This window comes from Scyliorhinus torazame, chromosome 7, assembly GCF_047496885.1.
Source record: "Scyliorhinus torazame isolate Kashiwa2021f chromosome 7, sScyTor2.1, whole genome shotgun sequence".
Taxonomy (NCBI): domain Eukaryota; kingdom Metazoa; phylum Chordata; class Chondrichthyes; order Carcharhiniformes; family Scyliorhinidae; genus Scyliorhinus; species Scyliorhinus torazame.
The window spans coordinates 253482832-253503410 of record NC_092713.1 but is presented as its reverse complement, the minus strand read 5'-3'; the positions used below and the strand labels follow the sequence as shown (position 1 = coordinate 253503410).

General features: G+C 49.7%; 1 protein-coding gene across 5 annotated transcripts in view; it reads left to right on the top strand.

Moving 5' to 3' along the window:
* Positions 1-20579, top strand: part of LOC140426958 (CCR4-NOT transcription complex subunit 6) — a 164570-nt gene that overhangs the window by 130931 nt on the left and 13060 nt on the right. For all 5 annotated transcript variants that reach the window (XM_072512270.1, XM_072512272.1, XM_072512273.1 and 2 more), the window contains exon 10: positions 565-798. In XM_072512270.1, the coding sequence (XP_072368371.1) occupies positions 565-798 (234 nt within the window). The remainder of the gene's footprint in view (positions 1-564; positions 799-20579) is intronic.

Genomic DNA, 20579 nt, shown 5'->3' with positions numbered 1-20579 from the left:
GTTGTGTGTGTTGATTGGTCCCACTGTGTGACAATCAGTGTGTCTGCACCATGATATACTGGTGTATATTATGACAACCATTTGAGATGTACACATATATACAGTCAGTTGGAGCACAGGAGTTTCTTGAGCCTTCCGAGCAGCACTGTTGCTGTACCTACAGAATTTGGACTGCAGCAGTTCAGGAAGGTGATTCACCACCACCCTCTGAAGGGGAAATAGGATTGGGCAACAAATGGTGACCTAGCCAATGACGTCCACATTCCATGAAATAATTTTTTTTTTTTTAAAGTACAGACCAAGCAACGGGGCAACAAAACTAAGATATATGCAGCTTACGTGAGCAGGTACTTTTATAAGTGCAGACATTGGGGTAAAGCGAACAAAGTTAGACAAAAATATGCCAAAGTAATGTTATACAAGTTTTAAATTTTTTAAACTTCTAGATATGTTCATTTGAGAACAATTTTAAGGCGATCAGCTTACTGATTTTACTTATCTTGAACAAGATTTTATTTGAATACTAAAAATATTCTGACATTTGGCATTTTTTTCCAATCTTAGCTGGCAAGTCATTTCATGGTATGGAAAAGCAGCTTGTTCTTATTGCAAATGCACATATGCATTGGGATCCTGAATATTCTGATGTGAAACTGATACAAACTATGATGTTCCTATCTGAGGTGAAGAACATAATTGAAAAGGCTTCTCGTACACTTAGACCTGGTGCGGTCACAGGAGACCTTAATGTCATTCCTCTTGTACTGTGTGCAGATCTCAATTCACTGCCAGATTCAGGTAAGGATTGCTAATCCGCTTTGAGTTGTGTTATGATGACTGCCAGTACTTCTCTACATCAAATAAATTGGTTAATTTCTCCCCAGAATGTTGAGCATTGTCCAGACATAAATCTTGTGAATTTTGAATGAAAGTTAATTGCACTTAGAATTTTAGAATTAGTGCGTCCACAGTGATGAGCTGCATGTGTGGCTTCAAATCTGCTTCAAAATGTAATTTGTCCAAAGTATAAAAGTAAGAACATTGTGACTGCCAAACTATTGTCCATTTCTGCCACCTCAAAGTTAATCTGTTTGGTTCAGCATTCCCCAGGCATTTACTTATATACTCCAAGGTCTTGTTTCTTACACCCACACTCCTCCAGTTCCATGTTCATACTTTTGTTACATTCTTCCAAAGCTGTTTTACTAAGCATCCTCCACTTTCCTTTATCGTTAGGAGCAGTTCTTTGCCATCTCCCCTTCTCAACCCCCATGCTCTCAAGCTCTCTTCCTAAACCCATGCATTAAATCACTTGAGTGTCTTTAAGACCGAGATAGATAGGTTCTTGATTAATAAAGGGATCAGGGGTTACGGGCAGAAGGCAGTGGAATGGGGATGAGAAAAATATCAGCCATGATTGAATGGCGGGGCAGACTCGATGGGCCGAATTCTGCTCCTATATCTTATGGTCTTATTTCCCCCACACCCCACCATCAAAATATCTTCCTCCTTGTTTTAAAACACCTTCTGCCTGCACCACTAATCTGCCTTCCATTCCTCCTTGAGATTGATCCAAAATTAAGGCACTTTGGGATATTTTGTGATGTTAAGGGTTCTATATGAATACAGGTTGTTGATAAACCAAACCACCACGAGTGTTTATTTATTTATTTTAAAAAGTTTTTTTTATTGGGGTTATGGTATACAAAACAAACATGAACAAACAGTGCGAGTAACGTAAGAGAGTATATAAGGAGCAATACTAGAATTATTTACATCAAGATCGGTTTTAACTATTGACATAGATATATCACAGTTTCCCTTTTCTTTTGTCCCTGCCTTGCAGTGTTTGCTGTAGTAATTGTGGTCCACTGCATTTCGCTCTCCACTGGTTTCCCTTTTCTTCCCTCTTCTTCCAGTTATTGTTACCCCTTCTCTCTCTCTCTCTCTCTCTTTCTCCCCCCAACCCCACACACACACACACCCTGTGTCTCCTGGTTCCTCTGTTGGGCTTGGTTGAGCCCCTTGTTTCCCTGACCCCCCCCCCCCCACTTCCTTCCTTTCTGTGTCTCGGCAACCTCTCCTTATCTTCGGGTTCCTAGTTGTTGGCTACAAATATGTCTTGGAACAACCGAGTGAATGGCTCCCATGTTTTGTGAAAATCTTTTTCGGACCCTCGGATGGCGAATTTGATTTTCTCCATTTGGAGAAATTCTGACAGGTCGGACAGTCAGCCAGTCAGCAGCGTTGGGTGGTGGTGCTGACCGCGATCGGGGAGGCAAAGGCGTCGGCCCTTCTCCCCATGAAGAGATCTGGCTGTTCTGATACCCCGAAGACTGCCTTTCTCGGGCTTGGCTCCACCCTCATCCCCACCACTTTGGACATTGCCTCAAGGAAGGCTGTCCAGAACCCAGCAAGTCTGGGGCAAGACCAGAACATGTGGGCGTGATTGGCCGGGCCTCCTTGGCACCCTTCGTATCTGTCCTCCACTTCCGGGAAGAGCCTGTTCATTCGGATTTTGGTTAAGTGGACTCTATGTACCACTTTTAGCTGCGCATCTGTGGTTATTGCACATGGGGGCTTTGTTGGACATTTCGGTTAACCCAAAATGCTGTCGCAGTTGATTCCACAACTGGAGTGTTGCCACCACCACTGGGCTCGTTGAATATTTCTTGGGTGGGGATGGGAGAGCCGCCGTGGCTCGGGCCCGGAGGGAGATCCCCTGCAGGGGTCCTCCTCCATAATCACCCATTCTGCTTCTGTCTCCTTTATCCGCCCCTTTACTCTCTCTGCAGTCGCTGCCCAGTGGTAGTACTGGAAGACTGGGAGGACTCGGCCCCCATGGATCTCGTTCTCTGCAGTGCTTTTTTTGGGATCCTTGCATTCTCGCTCTCGCTCTCGCTCTCTCTCTCTCTCTCCGCCTCCCCCCATCATGAACGCCATAATCAGTTTGTTCAATGAGTTGAAAAAGGCCTTGGGGATGTAGATCGGGATGGATCTAAACAAGAAGAGGTACCTGGGCAGTACTTTCATTTTGATTGTCTGCACACTCCCTGCCAGGGAGAGTGGGAGAGTGTTCCATCTCTGCAGGTCCTTCCTCCGTCAGGCTGGTCGGGTTCAATTTGTGGGTCCCTGTCCAGTCGTGGCCGATTTCGATCCCCCAGGTAGCGAAATTTGTGTCGGGAATATTTAAACAGCAGGTCCTCCAGATCTGCCCCTCCCCCTTGCAGGCTCAGCGGGAAGATCTCGCTTTTGCTCAACTTGAGTTTGTAGCCTGAGAAGGCTCCAAACTCTTTCAAGACCGCCATGGTTCCTTCCATACTGCTCTGCAGGTCCGAAATGTAGAGGAGCAGGTCATCTGCATAGACCGAGACTCGCCTCCTCTCTGGATCACTTTCAAATTCTTTGCCGCCCTGAGCACGATCGCTAATGGCTCGATTGCTAAGGCGAATAGCAGCGGGGATAGCGGGCATCCCTGTCTTGTGCCCCTGTGCAGCTGGAAGTACTTAGAGCTGGTGGTGTTTGTCCTCCCGCTCGCCGTGGGGGTGTTATAGAGGAGTTTCACCCAGGCGAATCTTGTCCCAAGCCCGAACTGCTCCAGTACTTCTTGAGGCACTTCCATTCGACTCTGTCGAAGGGATTTTCTGCGTCCAGGGAGACGACTACCTTGGGTGTTCTCTTCCCCGGATGGGGTCATGATCACGTTCAGCAGGCGCCTGATGTTTGAAGTTGGCTGTCTACCTTTGACATAGCCTGTCTGGTCCTCTGCAACCACCTCTGGCACATAGTCATCCCGCCTTTGGGCTAGGAATTTGGCCAGTATTTTGGGGTCTACGTTTAGTGGCTGGATGGGTCTGTAGGATCCGCATTCTGTTGGGTTTTGGTCTTTCTTCGGTATCAGCGAGATTGAGGCTTGTGCCACCGTAGGAGACAGTGTGCCCCTCACCAGCGAGTCTGAACATCTCCCGCAGGTGCGGGGCCAGTGCAGTCACAAATCATTTGTAGAAGTTAGCCGGGCGATCGTCCGATCCTGGCGCCTTCCCAGGCTGCATGGAGCTAATACTCTCCCATGATCTCTCCCAGTTCTAGCAGTGCTTCCAGCCCCCGTTCCCTGTCGTCCCCCACGTCCAGCATGTCCAGTCCATCAAGGAACTGCTTCATCCCCGAGTCCCTTGGTGGGGGCCCGGAGGTGTACAGCCCCTGGTTGAAGGTCGCGAAGGCTTTGATAACCTTGTCCGGTTCCACTACTAATTTGCCTCTGCTATCCCTAATTTGGGCAATCTCCCTCATGGCTGCCTGCTTTCTCAGCTGGTGAGCCAGCAGGCGGCTGGCCTTGCCTCCGTGTCTGTATAGGGCCCCTTGTGCCTGGTGGAGTTGGTGCACTGCTTTCCTTGTGGAGAGCAGATCAAAGTCCACGTGGAGCTTTTTCCTCTCTTCCAGGAGCTGTACGGTCGGGGCCTCGGAGTATCACCGGTCCACCTCCAGTATGGAGTCAACCAGCTGTTGCCTAGCCACTCTCTTCCTTGTCTCTTGGTGCTTTAAAAGCGATAATTTCTCCCCCGGTCACAGCCTTCAGCACCTCCCAGAACGTGGAAGGTGAGACCTCTCCATTCTGCTTATTACTAATATACTAGTCTATGGCCTGTGATATATTCTCACAAAAAGCCTTATCAGCCAGCGGGGCCATGTCCAACCTCCATGGGGGGTGTTGGGCACGGCCCGTCTCCAATCTCACATCCATATAGTGTGGAGCATGGTCAGAGATTATGATCCCGGAATACTCCACCCTCACCAGCCCTGGAAGCACCGATTCTCCCACTACAAAGATGTCGATCCGAGAATAGTAATTATGTACATGGGAGAAGAAGGAGAACTCCTTCTCCCCTGGGTGGGTGAATCGCCATGGGTCCACCGCCCCCATCTGCTCCATAAATAGACCAGAGTTATTTTGGGATTTCAGCTATGGTCTTCTTTATAAATTCCGTGTCGTCTCAGCTGGGAGTGACGCGTTCACCAGGACTACCGGTGCCCCATCTAGGACACCGCTGACCATGACGTACCATCCCTATACGTCCGTAACCGTCTTTGTCGCCGTGAACTTCGTCCTCTTATTTAGCAAAATGGCTGCCCCCCTGCCCCTCGTCCCGTAGCAGGCATGGTAAGTCTGACCCACTCGGCCCTTCTTACCCTCAGTCGGTCCTTCTCTCTCGGGTGCGTCTCTTGGAGGAAGACTATGTGAGCTTTCATATTTCTCAGGTGGGTGAAGACTCTGGATCTTTTCACTGGGCCGGAAAGTCCCTCAACGTTCCTGGACGTTCCTGGTCCCCACGCTCCTGCGGGATCACAAATATTTTCCTGGTGGACACGCCCCAGATGTCACCTTGTGTTGTTAGAGTCAGGTTCTGTGAGCTGCTCATCACTGCCCCTGCTGCCGCTTTTCCAGCCTGTGCTCTGCGACGAACTTGTCCCCGTCTGCAGGGACTGTGAGAAAGTGCTCTGCTTTGGTATGTGACCCAGAGCTCATGGGTACAGCATTCTGAACCGTACACCGTTCTTGTACATCGCGGCGTTCGCTTTGTTGAATTCGGCCTGGCGCTTGACCAGGTCAGCCCCAATGACCTGGTACATCCGGATCTTGTGTCCATCCCAGCTGCAGTTTTTGGACTGCCTGGCCCAGCGCAGGATTCTCTCCCGGTCCATTTTCGCAATTATCGCCCTCGGCTGGTCCCCGGCTTTGAACTTTGGTTGGAGCGATCGGTGTGGTTCCACCAGGTTACCCAGCATTTGGGCCACGTATTTTGTGGGGTCCCTACCTTCGATCCCCTCCGGTAGGCCCACGATTTGCAAGTTCTGCCACCTCGACCGTTTCTCTGCGTCTTCAATCTTTCCTTTCAAGTTGACTTGTGTCGCAGACAGCCTCGCCACCTCCTTTTCCAGGGCGATGATCTGGTAGTTCTGGTCCGTTGCGGCTTTTTCCAGGTCTTTGATTGTCGCCTGCTGGACCTCCAGTCGCTTTTCGCCTCTGTCCAGGGCCAACCACATGTGCGCCAGAGCTTCGGCCACCGCGCCCTTCACCACAGCCTGGATGTCCGACTTTGTCTTGTCTCTATATTCCCTCTCTCTCGAGCAACATTCTCCAACCATGCCCTGGTATGGGAGGGCTTCCTGTGCGGCTGGTCGGACCCTCTTGCTCCGGCGAAGTCCGGGTTTTGTCGCCTCATGTGCCGGTCGGCACACCCGTCTGCAGCTTGTCCAGGCTCTTCCCACTCCTGGTCTACGCCCGACCCCTGGGCTGGCTCTTATTTGGCATCCTTCTCTCTTTCATTGTTCTGCTCATGTTATAGGGATGATTTGCTCAGTGTGCAGCAGTTTTTCGGGTAGAAAGTGCATGTTTTTCAAATTCGCAGGAGGAGAGATGCCTGATGTTCGACTTATCAGCACATCCCCATCACCGGAAGTCACCACTAGCGTTTATCACTGAACCACAAAATCTGAGGAATAAATAATGAGCAGAAAATCATACAAATATAACTGGAGAATATGATTATATCATTCAATATCCAGTACCTACCAAAAAAGAATTAAATTTCTCATAAATTCCTCAATTTGTCTTGACATTTTCCATCCTCACTTTTCATTACATGTGGCATTGTAAATGGAGAAGAAGCTCTGTCCTAGAAAATCACTGAACAAGCTTATAAGTTTGGTTAATTCATGTTCCTTAATTTCCCCTACTTAGTCTGTGCTTCCGTCTGGAGTCTGACCTCAAGTTGCAAATTTTACATATGCCTGCGGTCGGATTGTGTGTAAAAGATGCATCTTCAGTGTTACCATGATCTAAAATTAAGTTGTCTTTTTCGTGGCTTTCGCATCAGTTATTTGTAAATTTACTTCCTATTGCAATGGTGTACTTTTCAGTATTTTGTGAGTAGAATAGTGATGCATTACCCAGAGTAAGCCACTGTGCCTGGGCAACTAATTTACAATTAACTGATGCCAAAGCAATCTAAAATATGTTATAAATAAATGTAATTTTTATTTCAATAGTAGTATCTTTGTCAAATTGATGGGCTGAATCAAGGACTAAAATAATCAATGGGATTCTACGTTCCTGAGGTTAAGTGTTGACGATGGGGCAGGATTCGTGGACTTCCACGACAGAAAAACTGATGCTGCACCTGGACCGATTCAGTGACTGTGCAGGGGCTAGCACCAGTGCCACGTGGAATGCAATTGCTTCCAATGAGAAACGGTGCGGGATTTGCATATGACACTCAGGAGGCTGAGAAGCTGCAGCCGCAAATACACATCACATTCCCCACAAACACGCAGTCCTGTCAACAAGATGGAGCGCGCCCATCCTACTGATAAGGCCGGCTGGGGTCACAGGGTACCGGAGGGGGGCAGGCAGTGAGCGACATGCGCAGCTGCATGGTCGCCTTGCAGGCTGTGGCAAAGGTGCTCCATGCCCATCCACCCCGGCCCTGCAGCCCACCTCCTGGTCACCCCCTGCTACTCCCCCTGGCTCTGACCGAAAGCCCCTGGCCAGCGGCACAACTGTCAGCAAACTATGGCGATGTTGGGCACTTTCCGTACCCCCTCTCTCTTCCTCAGCACCACGGCGCCTGTTTCGCAATTTTTAAAAGCACAAGTGAACCTCTCATCGGGAGGATCACGGAGGCCGCAGAGAATACCAGTTCAGGCCCGCTAATGATATGCCAACATCGTTTACTGTACGTGCGTTCTGGAACGCATTGACGCCACTGTCGAGGCACCAGAAAATTGTGATTTGGCGTGAAACTGGCAGCCGCCACAATTTCGGCATAAAAACCGATTATACGCCCAATCGCATTTCACGATTCCGTCGTCATATTTCAGGTTATTGCATTGTTGCTTTAGCTCTATCTGGCTCTCTATTGCTCAGTTTCATTTCTCTACATCCCCTGTGTCCAACTTTGTATTTAACATTGATCTTTTCAAGATCTGTAAGAGGTGTTGGGTAGTCTCACAGAATCTACGGCACGGAGACTGGTCTTTCAGCCCAAACTGGTCCATGCCAAACAAAAGTTATTTATGATCTGAATAGCATTGTGGTGTATTTCTTTATCCCCATAAATGACTTCAGTGTTATTAATGTCATTTCTATATTCTACATGACTTCTACTTCCCATCGAATACTCTCCCTGGCATAGTGATTGCTTGGAACTTGGTTAATTCTGCATTTATATTAGAAATAAACAATTAGTGACCAATGGTGGCTTGTACATCTATTTCGACTTGTTACATTAGTGGACTCTTTCCAAGAATTCTGTACTATCAGCTATTCTGAACACCAAATACTTAAGACATGCGTTAAGTTATTTTGGCTGTACCATATTATCCAGCTAAAAGGTTAGTTGTAAGTATCACTCTTGAACAGTGCAATGCAGTACTTCATCACCAAAGCACACCAAAGCAATGTTCATTTTCTGTGACTATATGCCTTCACTTATCCTTGTGGAACTGTGAGGACAATCATAATGTCTGAATCATCCTATTGTTTATACATAGCTTCCACTATCCACCTATTTATTAGCAATTTCCAAAATGATATTCAAATCAAGCTTTTGGAGAAATGAAAATGTTTATCCTTTTGCCTCTAATTTTCAGTAGCATATATTCTCGACTCAATGTCTCTGGCGTTATTGGAGTAACAATAATAATTTAATTGTAGCTAGGCAGTTTTTGAAATCTAGCAAATGACTTGTATCACTCATTATAAATCAGTGAATACATTATTTTATGAAGTACACTGTTTAAAGACAGGAAACTTTTACTATCTAAAATGCAGTAGATTGTTCTGCTAAAGAGCAGTTATGTCTTTTAAGGTTAAAAAATTTAGTTGTGTAGTAATCACCGAATGAGCTCTTGGATATCAAGATGAGAGGTTCCAGACTTTCTGGTCCCAGTATCTTTTGTTGAGAATCCCACTGATGTTCAATGCAAGGGTATCCCAAAACCCAGAAGGGTAACTTTGAACACTGGTTCATAGTGATACATATTTTCAATTTGGTGTACTGCGAGAAAAGATATGCAAACCAGGGAGGAATCGTCCAATCGATTTTTTTTTTTTTTAATAAACTATTTTATTGAAGCATTTTGGCATAGTAAACAGCAACAGTACAGAAGTGTGAAAGAACAATCAACACAGTACAAAAACCAGCTCCCATCCCACAAGGACCCGCCTAATTAACCCTCTAGTCTACTTTGCCCTAACCCCCGCCGCCACCTCCCCCACCCCCCAGCTGACTCTTAATTTTCCGCGAAGAAGTCAATAAATGGTTGCCACCTCCGGCGAACCCTGACAGTGACCCTCTCGGGGCTAACTTGATTTTCTCCAGACCGAGGAAGCTTGCCATGTCCGATAGCCAGGCCTCCGACTTCGGGGGCTTTGAATCCCTCCATGCCAGCAGTGTTCGTCACCGGGCTACCAGGGAAGCAAAGGGCAGAACGTCGGCCTCTTTCTCCTCCTGGACTCCCGGGTCCTCCGAAACCCCAAAAATTGCCACCTCTGGACTCATCACCACGCTTGTTTTCAGTACCCGAGACATAACGTCCGCGAATCCCTGCCAGTACCCCCTGAGTTTTGCCCAGAGCATGTGGACATGGTTCGCTGGTCTTCCCGCACCTCTGGCGCACCTGTCCTGCAGTCCAAAGAATTTACTCATGTGGGCCAGGTGGACGACCTTGAATTGGATCAGGCTGAGCCTAGCGCATGTTGCGGTCGAGTTTACCCTACTCAACGCCTCTGCCCATAAACCCTCTTCTATCTCACCTCCGAGTTCCTCTTCCCACTTAAGCTTCAGCTCCTTGGTCAGCGCCTCCTCTGCCCCCATAAATTCTTTAGATATATCCAAGACCCTCCCCTCCCCCACCCATCCACTGGACACTACCCTGTCTTGGATCCCCCTAAGTGGCAGACGAGGGAAGGATGGAATCTGTCTGCGTAGAAAGTCCCCCACCTGCAAGTACCTGAAATCATTCCCTCTCGCCAGCCCAAATTTCTCCTCCAGCACCCTCATGCTCGGAAAGCTCCCTTCTAAGAACAGATTCCCCATCCTCTCAATCCCAGCCTGCCGCCATATTCGGAACCCACCGTCCATATTCCCCGGGGCAAACCGGTGATTGTCGCAAATTGGGGACCAAACCGATGCTCTCACTTCCTCCATTGGCCCCAGATCTGCAAAGTCGCCACCACTATAGGGCTGGGGGAATACCGTGCCGGCGGGAGCGGCAGGGACGCCGTAACCAGGGCTGCCAAACTGGTGCCCCTGCACGAAGCGGCCTCCATCCGCCCCCAAACCGACCCCGCACTCACCATCCACTTCCTTATCATAGCTATGTTGGCCGCCCAGTAGTAATTACTAAAGTTTGGCAGCGCCATCCCCCCTTCCCCTCGGTTCCTCTCGCGCATCACCCTCTTCACCCGCGGGGACTTTCCCGCCCACACAAATCCCATAATCATTTTATTGACCTTCTTAAAAAAGGACCGCTGAATGAAAATGGGGAGACACTGGAATACGAACAAGAATCTCGGCAGGATCGTCATTTTAACCGTCTGCACTCTCCCCGCTAGTGTCAGTGGGAGCGCATCCCACCTCCAGAACTCGACCCTCATTTGCTCCACCAACCGGGATAAGTTCAACTTGTGCAACCGACCCCAGTCCCGCGCCACCTGTATCCCTAAGTATCTGAAACTGTCCCCTACTAACCTAAACGGCAGCCCCCTCAGCCGACCCTCGCCCCTCGCCTGGACTACAAACAACTCACTCTTTGCCATGTTCAGTTTAGACTCTGAGAACCGGCCGGATTCCCTCAAGGTTCCCATGATTCCATCCATCTCAGCCACTGGATCCGTGATTTATAAGAGCAGGTTGTCGGCGTATAACGAAACTCTGTCCCCCCCCCCCCCCAACACCCCGTACCAGCCCCTGCCAACCCCTTGAAGCTCTCAGGGCAATTGCCAGCGGCTCTATTGCTAGCGCAAACAGCAGTGGGGAGAGGGGGCAACCCTGCCTTGTCCCTCGGTACAGTCTAAAATAGTTCAGACGTCATCCTATTCGTCCTTACACTAGCCTCCGGAGCCTGGTACAGCAGCCTCACCCAGTCGATAAAGCCCTCCCCGAACCCAAATCGACCCAACACCTCCCATAAATAATCCCACTCAACCCGGTCAAAAGCCTTTTTGGCATCCATTGCCTCCAACTCCCTACTCTCCGGGGGCATCATGATCACATTCAGCATACTTCTTAGGTTAGCCACCAGCTGCCTGCCCTTGACGAACCCGGTTTGGTCTTCCATAGTAACGTCCGGCTCACAGTCCTCAATCCTAGAAGCCAAAAGCTTGGCCAGTAATTTTGCATCTACATTGAGCAGAGAGATCGGCCGTCCCGTTTCGGTATCAGGGAGATGGTGGCCTGTGACATCGTCAGGGGTGAAACCCCTCTGTCTCTTGCTTCATTAAAAACCCTAACCAGCACCGGCCCCACTATCTCAGAGAACTTTTTATAAAACTACACCGGATACCCATCCGGCCCCAGGGCTTTACCCAATTGCATGGCTCTCAAACCCTTCAATATTTCTTCGGTCCTAATCGGGGCCCCCAGCCCGTCTACCAACCCCCTACCCGCTTTTGGGAAGGTCAGTCCATCCAAAAAATGCCTTATCCCCTCCGGCCCCGCGGGGGGTTCCGAGGTATAAAGCTTACTGTAGAAGTCCCTGAACACCTTGTTCAGCCCTGCCCCCCCCCCGGGCGACTACCTTCCCTACTACCCTAGCCGCCTCCCTCTTCCTCAGTTGCTGTGCCAGCATTCTACTGGCTTTCTCCCCATGCTCGTAGATCGCACCCCTCGCCTTCCTAAGCTGCTCCACCGCCTTACCTGAGGGCAACACCCCAAACCCCATCTGTAGCCTTCGTCGTTCCCTTAATAGCTCTGCCCTCTGGGTCTCTGCATATCTCCTGTCTACCTGTAAGATCTCCTTTACCAGTCGGTCCATTTCTGCCCTGTCCGTCCTGTCCCTATGTGCTCGAATCGAGATCAGCTCCCCTCTCACTACTGCCTTCAGCGCCTCCCAGAGCACCGCAGCTGAGACTTCTCCTGTATCATTGACCTGCAGGTAGTTTTGTATACATTTCCTCACCTTCTCACACACCGCCTCGTCCGCCAACAGACCAACCTCTAACCTCCATTGTGGGTGCTGAAAGCTTTCCTTACAGACCTGCAGATCAACCCAATGTGGAGCATGGTCCGAAATAGCGATCGCCGAATATTCTACGTCCGTCACCCCCGCCTGCTCACGATGAAAAAATCAATTCGGGAATACACCTTATGAACATGTGAATTGAACGAAAACTCCTTCCCCGTCGGCCAACTAGCCCTCCAAGGGTCAACCCCCCCCATTTGCTCCATGAACCCCCTCAGTTCCTTTGCCATCGCCTGCACCCTACCCATTTTTGAACACGACCGGTCCAGGTCGGGGTCAAGGACGGTGTTAAAATCACCTCTCATAATCAGCCTGTGCGAGTCCAGGTCCAGCAGTCTCTTAATAAAATCCACATCATCCCAATTTGGGGCATATACATTGACCAAAACTACCCTCGCCCCCTCGAGCTTGCCACTCATCATGACAAATCTACCTGCCCCATCCGAAATTGTGCTACCCACCTCAAATTGCACCCGTTTGTCTCACAAGTCTCCCACCTGTTCCCGCTGACCCATCCCCCCCCCCCGCCCATCGACACCACTTCCCCAAACCAGCCATCCTCGAGCAATTGCTCTGGAAAAAACAAGAAACAAAGAAACCCCCGACACTAGTGCAATTCAAGTAATACAAAGTAAGTAATAGGCACTTCCAACCACCCCCATCAGAACACAAAGAGCCCCCAGAACCAAATACCTTAACTTCTCTCTTCATCAACAAAAACTCGAGTACAGAAGAAAAAAAGAAACAAGAAAAACATATAAACATCACTCAACAACTTTTTAACTTAAGTCCAAAAGTCCTCAGTTCGGCACCAGCCCTTCTCTCTTGGCGAAGTCCTTCACGTCCTCGGGCTCCTCAAAATAACGGTGCTGTCTCTTGTGTGTGACCCAAAGGCGCGCCAGGTATAGCAGCCCAAACTTCACCTGCTTCTTAAACAAAATCTCTTTGACTTGCCTGTAGCCTGCCCTCCTTCTGGCCACCTCCACGCTCAGGTCCCGGTAGATGCACAAGGCACAGTTGTTCCAATTGCAGCTCCGCATGCGCTTGGCCCACTGTAGCACCCGCTCCTTGTCCAGGAACCTGTAGAACCTGACCACCATCGCTCGGGGGGGGGGGGGGGGGGCAGCAGCGCCCTGTCCACCTCCAACGGACGAGGGAAGACATCATTCCCCAACAGCTTCTGGAACATGTCTGCCACATACGCGGCAGCATCCACTCCCTCAGCCGCCTCCGGGAGACCGACGATTCTTAAATTCTGCCGACAGGACCTATTTTCCAGGTCCTCCACCTTCTCCAGAAGCCTTTTTTGGTGGTCTTTCCGCCTCCCCTTCTCCACCTCTACCACTGTTTGGTGATCCTCCTGCTCCTCCAGCACCTTCTCCAGCTTCTGGATCGGGTCTAAACTGTCCCGTTTCAGCACGGTGAAGCCCTCTTGGATGACCTTCAACAGATGCTCCGTTGTTGGCTGGGCTGTCTGCACCGGGGTCCGGACATTGGCCATATTGTCCTCAGCAGCAGCTTCTACACTGCCCTTGTTTGCCCACTTCTTCAACTGTTTATGATTTTTTTCTGCTACTTAATTCCATACACCTATATCTGGAGTCAGTGCCTGAGTGCCTATGCGTTCAGATCCAGAGCTCAAAAGCACAAAAAAGTCGGGGGGAAAGGTCCAAACGTCCGACCGGAGCGAGAGCCACCAAATGTGTGACTTACTCCCTCGTAGCTGCCACCAGAAGCTCGTCCAATCGTTTTTTGATCAGTTAATAAATAATATTTATTAACTTAAAAAGAAAAACACATGGCAATAGGGACTATAATCCACAGCAACAGTACACTTTACACTGATGGCTTTACACACATTATTAAATTAAGTTACCCCTTCGTCCCCCACCTATCTACCTTCCCTGAACTCTGTGACACCCTTTGTTCCCAAACAATATCCAATATTATTTGATTCGTACGAACTAAATCCAGCAGATAATCACCAGGTTATTTGTCCATGTTTGGGATAACCGTCTTCACTTTGAGCGAAGGCGTAATCGTCTCTGTTCAAGTTTTGGATTTTAGGCTTCCGGCTGCGGCGATGACCAGCTAAGTCGCACGTTTCGGCAGCTCCCGGTGGAACGGACTTTTGGGCTCTTGATAGGAGCCCCAACGGCAATTTTAACGGCTAAAAACACCGTGTGGTAAACCAGAAGGGAATTCCCCATGGACACGGATGGAAAAAGGAGAGGAAAGTGGCCGGATTGCAGCGGATCCTTTGGAACAGCGGCAAGGAAGGCAAGCAAAAACCAAGATGGCGTCGGAAGGTGGCAGTTTCATATGGGGCCCTGAACAACAAGAGTTCTTGAAATGCTGCGTGGAAGAGATAAAAAAGGAAATGAAGAAAGAGCTGTTGGCCCCGATACTACAGGCGATCGAAGGGCTAAAGGAGGAACAAAAGACCCAGGAGCAGGAGCTTCGGGTCGTGAAGGCGAAGGCAGCCGAGAATGAGGACGATATACAGGGCCTGGTGCTGAAGACGGAGATACAGGAGGCACATCAGAAACTATGTGTGGAGAGGTTGGAGGCACTGGAAAACAACGCAAGGAGGAACAACCTGAGGATTCTTGGTCTTCCTGAAGGTGTGGAGGGGGCGGACGTCGGGGCATATGTGAGCACGATGCTGCACTCGTTAATGGGAGCGGAGGCCCCGACGGGTCCGTTGGAGGTGGAGGGAGCGTACCGAGTTATGGTGCGAGGATCGAGAGCAGGAGAAACTCCCAGAGCCATAGTGGTGAGATTCCTCCGTTTTAAGGATAGAGAAATGGTCCTTAGATGGGCGAAGAGAACTCGGTGCAGTAAATGGGAGAACGCGGTGATCCGCGTTTATCAAGACTGGAGTGCGGAGGTGGCGAGAAGGAGGGCGAGCTTTAATCGGGCCAAGGCGGTGCTTCATAAAAGGAAGATAAAATTTGGAATGCTGCAACCGGCAAGACTGTGGGTCACATATCAAGGGAGGCACCACTACTTTGAGACGGCGGATGAAGCGTGGACTTTTATTGTAGAAGAAAAACTGGACTGAGTGGACTATTAAAAAGAACGTTTGGACAAAGTGGTGGGGCGAATGTGGGGGGCGAAGAGGGGTTTTATGTTCTAATCCTGCGGTATGGTAACTTTTCTCTCTCCCACAGGTGGTGATGGGGGGAGGTGGGGAGGGAGAGGAGATGGGGCGTTGGCCATGGGGGGCGGGGCCAAGGGAGAAGCGCGGGCTTGGTTCCCGCGCTATGATAATTATGGCGGGAATAGAGAAGCAGGAAGGAGGGGGCGTCGCACGGTGCGAGCCGTGGTCACGGGGGGAAGCTGAGGTCAGCCAGAGTTTGCTGACTTCTGGGAGCAACATGGGGGGAGTAATTACGCTAGCGGGGGGGGTGGGAGGAGGGAATTACTGGGTTGCTGCTGCTGGGGAAAGGGGGGAGTGGGTACGGGAGAGGATGGGCGGGGGGGCACCGCCTGGGGGAGATACAGCTGCGTGGGAACTGGGTGAGAAGCTGGAAAAAGATGATGGCTAATCGGCAAGGGGGGGGGTGGGAAGCCCCCCAACTCGGCTGATCACGTGGAACGTGAGAGGGCTGAACGGGCCGATAAAGAGGGCACGGGTACTCGCACACCTTAAGAAACTTAAAGCAGATGTGGTTATGTTACAGGAAACGCACCTGAAACTGATAGACCAGGTCAGGCTGCGCAAAGGATGGGTGGGGCAGGTGTTCCATTCGGGGCTGGATGCGAAAAACAGGGGGGTGGCTATATTAGTGGGGAAGCGGGTAATGTTCGAGGCAAAGACTATAGTGGCGGATAACGGGGGCAGATACGTGATGGTGAGTGGCAAACTACAGGGAGAGATGGTGGTTTTGGTAAACGTGTATGCCCCGAACTGGGATGATGCCAATTTTATGAGGCGAATGCTAGGACGCATTCCGGACCTAGAGACGGGAAAGCTGATAATGGGGGGAGACTTTAACACGGTGTTGGAACCAGGGCTGGATAGGTCGAAGTCCAGGACTGGTAGGAGGCCGGCAGCAGCCAAGGTGCTTAAAGATTTTATGGAGCAGATGGGAGGTGTGGACCCGTGGAGATTCAGTAGACCTAGGAGTAAGGAGTTCTCGTTTTTCTCCTATGTCCATAAAGTCTATTCGCGCATAGACTTTTTTGTGCTGGGTAGGGCATTGATCCCGAAGGTGAGGGGAACGGAATATACGGCTATAGCCATTTCGGATCATGCCCCACATTGGGTGGACTTGGAGATAGGGGAGGAAACAGGAGGGCGCCCACCCTGGAGAATGGACATGGGACTCATGGCGGATGAGGGGGTGTGCCTAAGGGTGAGGGGATGTATTGAAAAGTACTTGGAACTCAATGACAATGGGGAGGTCCAGGTGGGAGTGGTCTGGGAGGCGTTGAAGGCGGTGGTTAGGGGGGAGCTGATATCAATAAGGGCACATAAAGGGAAGCAGGAGAGTAAGGAACGGGAGCGGTTGCTGCAAGAACGTTTGAGGGTGGACAGACAATATGCGGAAGCACCGGAGGAGGGATTGTACAGGGAAAGGCAAAGGCTGCATGTGGAATTTGACTTGCTGACTACAGGCACTGCAGAGGCACAATGGAGGAAGGCGCAGGGTGTACAGTATGAATATGGGGAGAAGGCAAGCAGATTGCTGGCACACCAATTGAGGAAAAGGGGAGCAGCGAGGGAAATAGGGGGAGTGAGGGACGAGGATGGAGAGATGGAGCAGGGAGCGGAGAGAGTGAATGAAGTGTTCAGGACATTTTATAAAAAACTATATGAAGCTCAACCCCCGGATGGGAGGGAGAGAATGATGGACTTTTTGGATCGGCTGGAAATTCCCAAGGTGAAAGAGCAGGAAAGGGTGGGACTGGGAGCACAGATCGAGGTAGAAGAAGTGGTGAAAGGAATTAGGAACATGCAGACGGGAAAGGCCCCGGGACCGGACGGATTCCCAGTTGAATTCTACAGAAAATATTTGGACTTGCTCGCCCCGGTACTGACGAGGACCTTTAACGAGGCAAAGGAAGGGGGACAACTGCCCCCGACTATGTCTGAAGCAACGATATCGCTTCTCTTAAAGAAGGAAAAGGACCCGCTACAATGCGGGTCCTACAGACCAATTTCCCTCCTAAATGTGGACGCCAAGGTCCTGGCCAAGGTAATGGCAATGAGAATAGAGGAATGTGTCCCGGGGGTGGTTCACGAGGACCGAACTGGGTTTGTGAAGGGGAGACAGCTGAACACGAATATACGGAGGCTGTTAGGGGTAATGATGATGGCCCCACCAGAGGGTGAAACGGAGATAGTAGTGGCGATGGACGCCGAGAAAGCATTTGATAGAGTGGAATGGGATTATTTGTGGGAGGTGTTGAGGAGATTTGGTTTTGGAGAGGGGTATGTTAGATGGGTGCAGCTATTGTATAGGGCCCCAGTGGCGAGTGTGGTCACGAATGGACGGGGATCGGCATATTTTTGGCTCCATAGAGGGACAAGGCAGGGATGTCCTCTGTCCCCATTACTGTTTGCACTGGCGATTGAGCCACTGGCGATAGCGCTGAGGGGTTCCAAGAGATGGAGGGGAGTACTTAGGGGAGGAGAAGAACACCGGGTATCTTTGTATGCGGATGATTTGCTACTATATGTGGCGGATCCGGCGGAGGGGATGCCAGAAATAATGCGGATACTTGGGGAGTTTGGGGATTTTTCAGGGTATAAATTGAACATGGGGAAGAGTGAGCTGTTTGTGGTGCATCCAGGGGAGCAGAGTAGAGAAATAGAGGACCTACCGTTGAGGAAGGTAACAAGAGACTTTCGTTACCTGGGGATCCAGATAGCTAAGAACTGGGGCACATTGCACAGGCTAAATTTAACACGGTTGGTGGAACAGATGGAGGAAGATTTCAAGAGATGGGATATGGTAGCCCTGTCAATGGCAGGGAGGGTGCAGGCGGTTAAGATGGTGGTCCTCCCGAGATTCCTCTTTGTGTTTCAGTGCCTCCCGGTGGTGGTCACGAAGGCTTTTTTTAAAAGGATAGAAAAGAGCATCATGGGTTTTGTTTGGGCCGGGAAGACTCCGAGAGTGAGGAAGGGATTCTTACAGCGTAGTAGGGATAGGGGGGGGCTGGCACTACCGAGCCTAAGTGAGTACTATTGGGCCGCTAATATTTCAATGGTGAGTAAGTGGATGGGAGAGGAGGAGGGAGCGGCGTGGAAGAGATTAGAGAGGGCGTCCTGTAGGGGGACTAGCCTGCAGGCTATGGTGACAGCCCCATTGCCGTTCTCACCGAGGAACTACACCACAAGCCCGGTGGTGGTAGCTACACTGAAGATTTGGGGACAGTGGAGACGACATAGGGGAAAGACTGGAGCATTGGGGGGGTCCCCGATAAGAAACAACCATAGGTTTGCCCCGGGGGGAATGGATGGGGGATATGGAATGTGGCAAAGAGCGGGAATAACGCAACTGAAAGATCTATTTGTGGATGGGAAGTTCGCAAGTCTGGGAGCGCTGACCGAGAAATATGGGTTGCCCCAAGGGAATGCATTCAGGTATATGCAACTGAGGGCTTTTGCGAGGCAACAGGTGAGGGAATTCCCGCAGCTCCCGACACAAGAGGTGCAGGACAGAGTGATCTCAAAGAAATGGGTGGGGGATGGTAAGGTGTCAGATATATATAGGGAAATGAGGGACGAAGGGGAGACTATGGTGGATGAACTAAAAGGGAAATGGGAAGAAGAGCTAGGGGAGGAGATCGAGGAGGGGCTGTGGGCAGATGCCCTAAGCAGGGTAAACTCGTCGTCCTCGTGTGCCAGGCTAAGCCTGATTCAGTTTAAGGTAATACACAGGGCGCATATGACTGGAACACGGCTCAGTAAATTTTTTGGGGTGGAGGATAGGTGTGCGAGGTGCTCGAGAAGCCCAGCGAATCATACTCATATGTTTTGGTCATGCCCGGCACTACAGGGGTTTTGGATGGGGGTGACAAAGGCGCTTTCAAAAGTAGTAGGAGTCCGGGTCGAACCAAGCTGGGGGTTGGCTATATTTGGGGTTGCACAAGAGCCGGGAGTGCAGGAGGCGAGAGAGGCCGATGTTTTGGCCTTTGCGTCCCTAGTAGCCCGGCGCAGGATATTGTTAATGTGGAAAGAAGCCAAGCCCCCGGGGGTGGAGACCTGGATAAATGACATGGCGGGGTTCATAAAGCTAGAGCGGATTAAGTTCGTTCTAAGGGGGTCGGCTCAAGGGTTCACCAGGCGGTGGCAACCGTTCGTCGAATATCTTGCGGATAGATAGATGGGGGAAAAAAGAAGGCAGCAGCAGCAGCCCAGGATTTGGGGGGGGGAGGGATGGGGGGGTGGGTGGGCGGGGGGGGTGTAGCTTGTGACAAGGCAGTTGCCAATTAGGGCTAGTTTTTATTTTTGTTATTTAATATTTATTTATTTTTTGTTTTTTGTTTATATAAAATAGGTCATTGTTATCTGTATTGTTATAATGTTGTGTAAAGGATGCACAATGTACTGTGTTGGTTGACCAAAAATTCTCAATAAAATATTTATTTAAAAAAAGTTTTGGATTTTAACCAGCTACGCTTTTATCATTTGTTTTCAGTGAAGATTGTTCTCTGTAGCTGGGTATGGCTGTGATGGTAGCTGCCTCTACTATCTCCCTTTCCCCAATTCTTCCCTTTTTTTTTGAATGAAACGTCATAATTTGGAAGACTTCTTTTATTTCTCAACCGTTTCTTATCAGTTCTACATTACAAATATTTAAAGTGCACATTAACATAAAATATACGCTAAAGTATTTTCACACATGGTTCCCAATATCTCTTTTACACTCGTGATAATGCATCAATGATATTTTCTCTTCCAGCCACAAGAATAATTTTCAAATTGAACAGTTGTAGTAACAAACTCCATCTAAACAACCTGGTGTTCCAATTTTGAAACCTCTCTAGCAATTGTAGGGGATTATGGTCTATGTATATGATTGTCTCCACACAGACAGTGACCCGGGGCCGGGATCGAACCCGGGACCTCGGTGTTGTGATGCAGCAGTGCTAACCATTGCGCCACTGTGCCACCCTATTCCCAAGAATCTTAATCTCTTTTCTTGTTATAGGTTCTGGCAAATCCCAAATGACCTGAATTTTCACATCCTGTGGAGCCATCTAACTATGTCCTAAGATATGTCCTAAATATGAAATTTGAGCTTGAGAATATTCACTTTTGCCAAATTCATGACGAGATTAGCTTCTTTTAACTATTCAAACAGTTATTTTCAGTGTTGCAG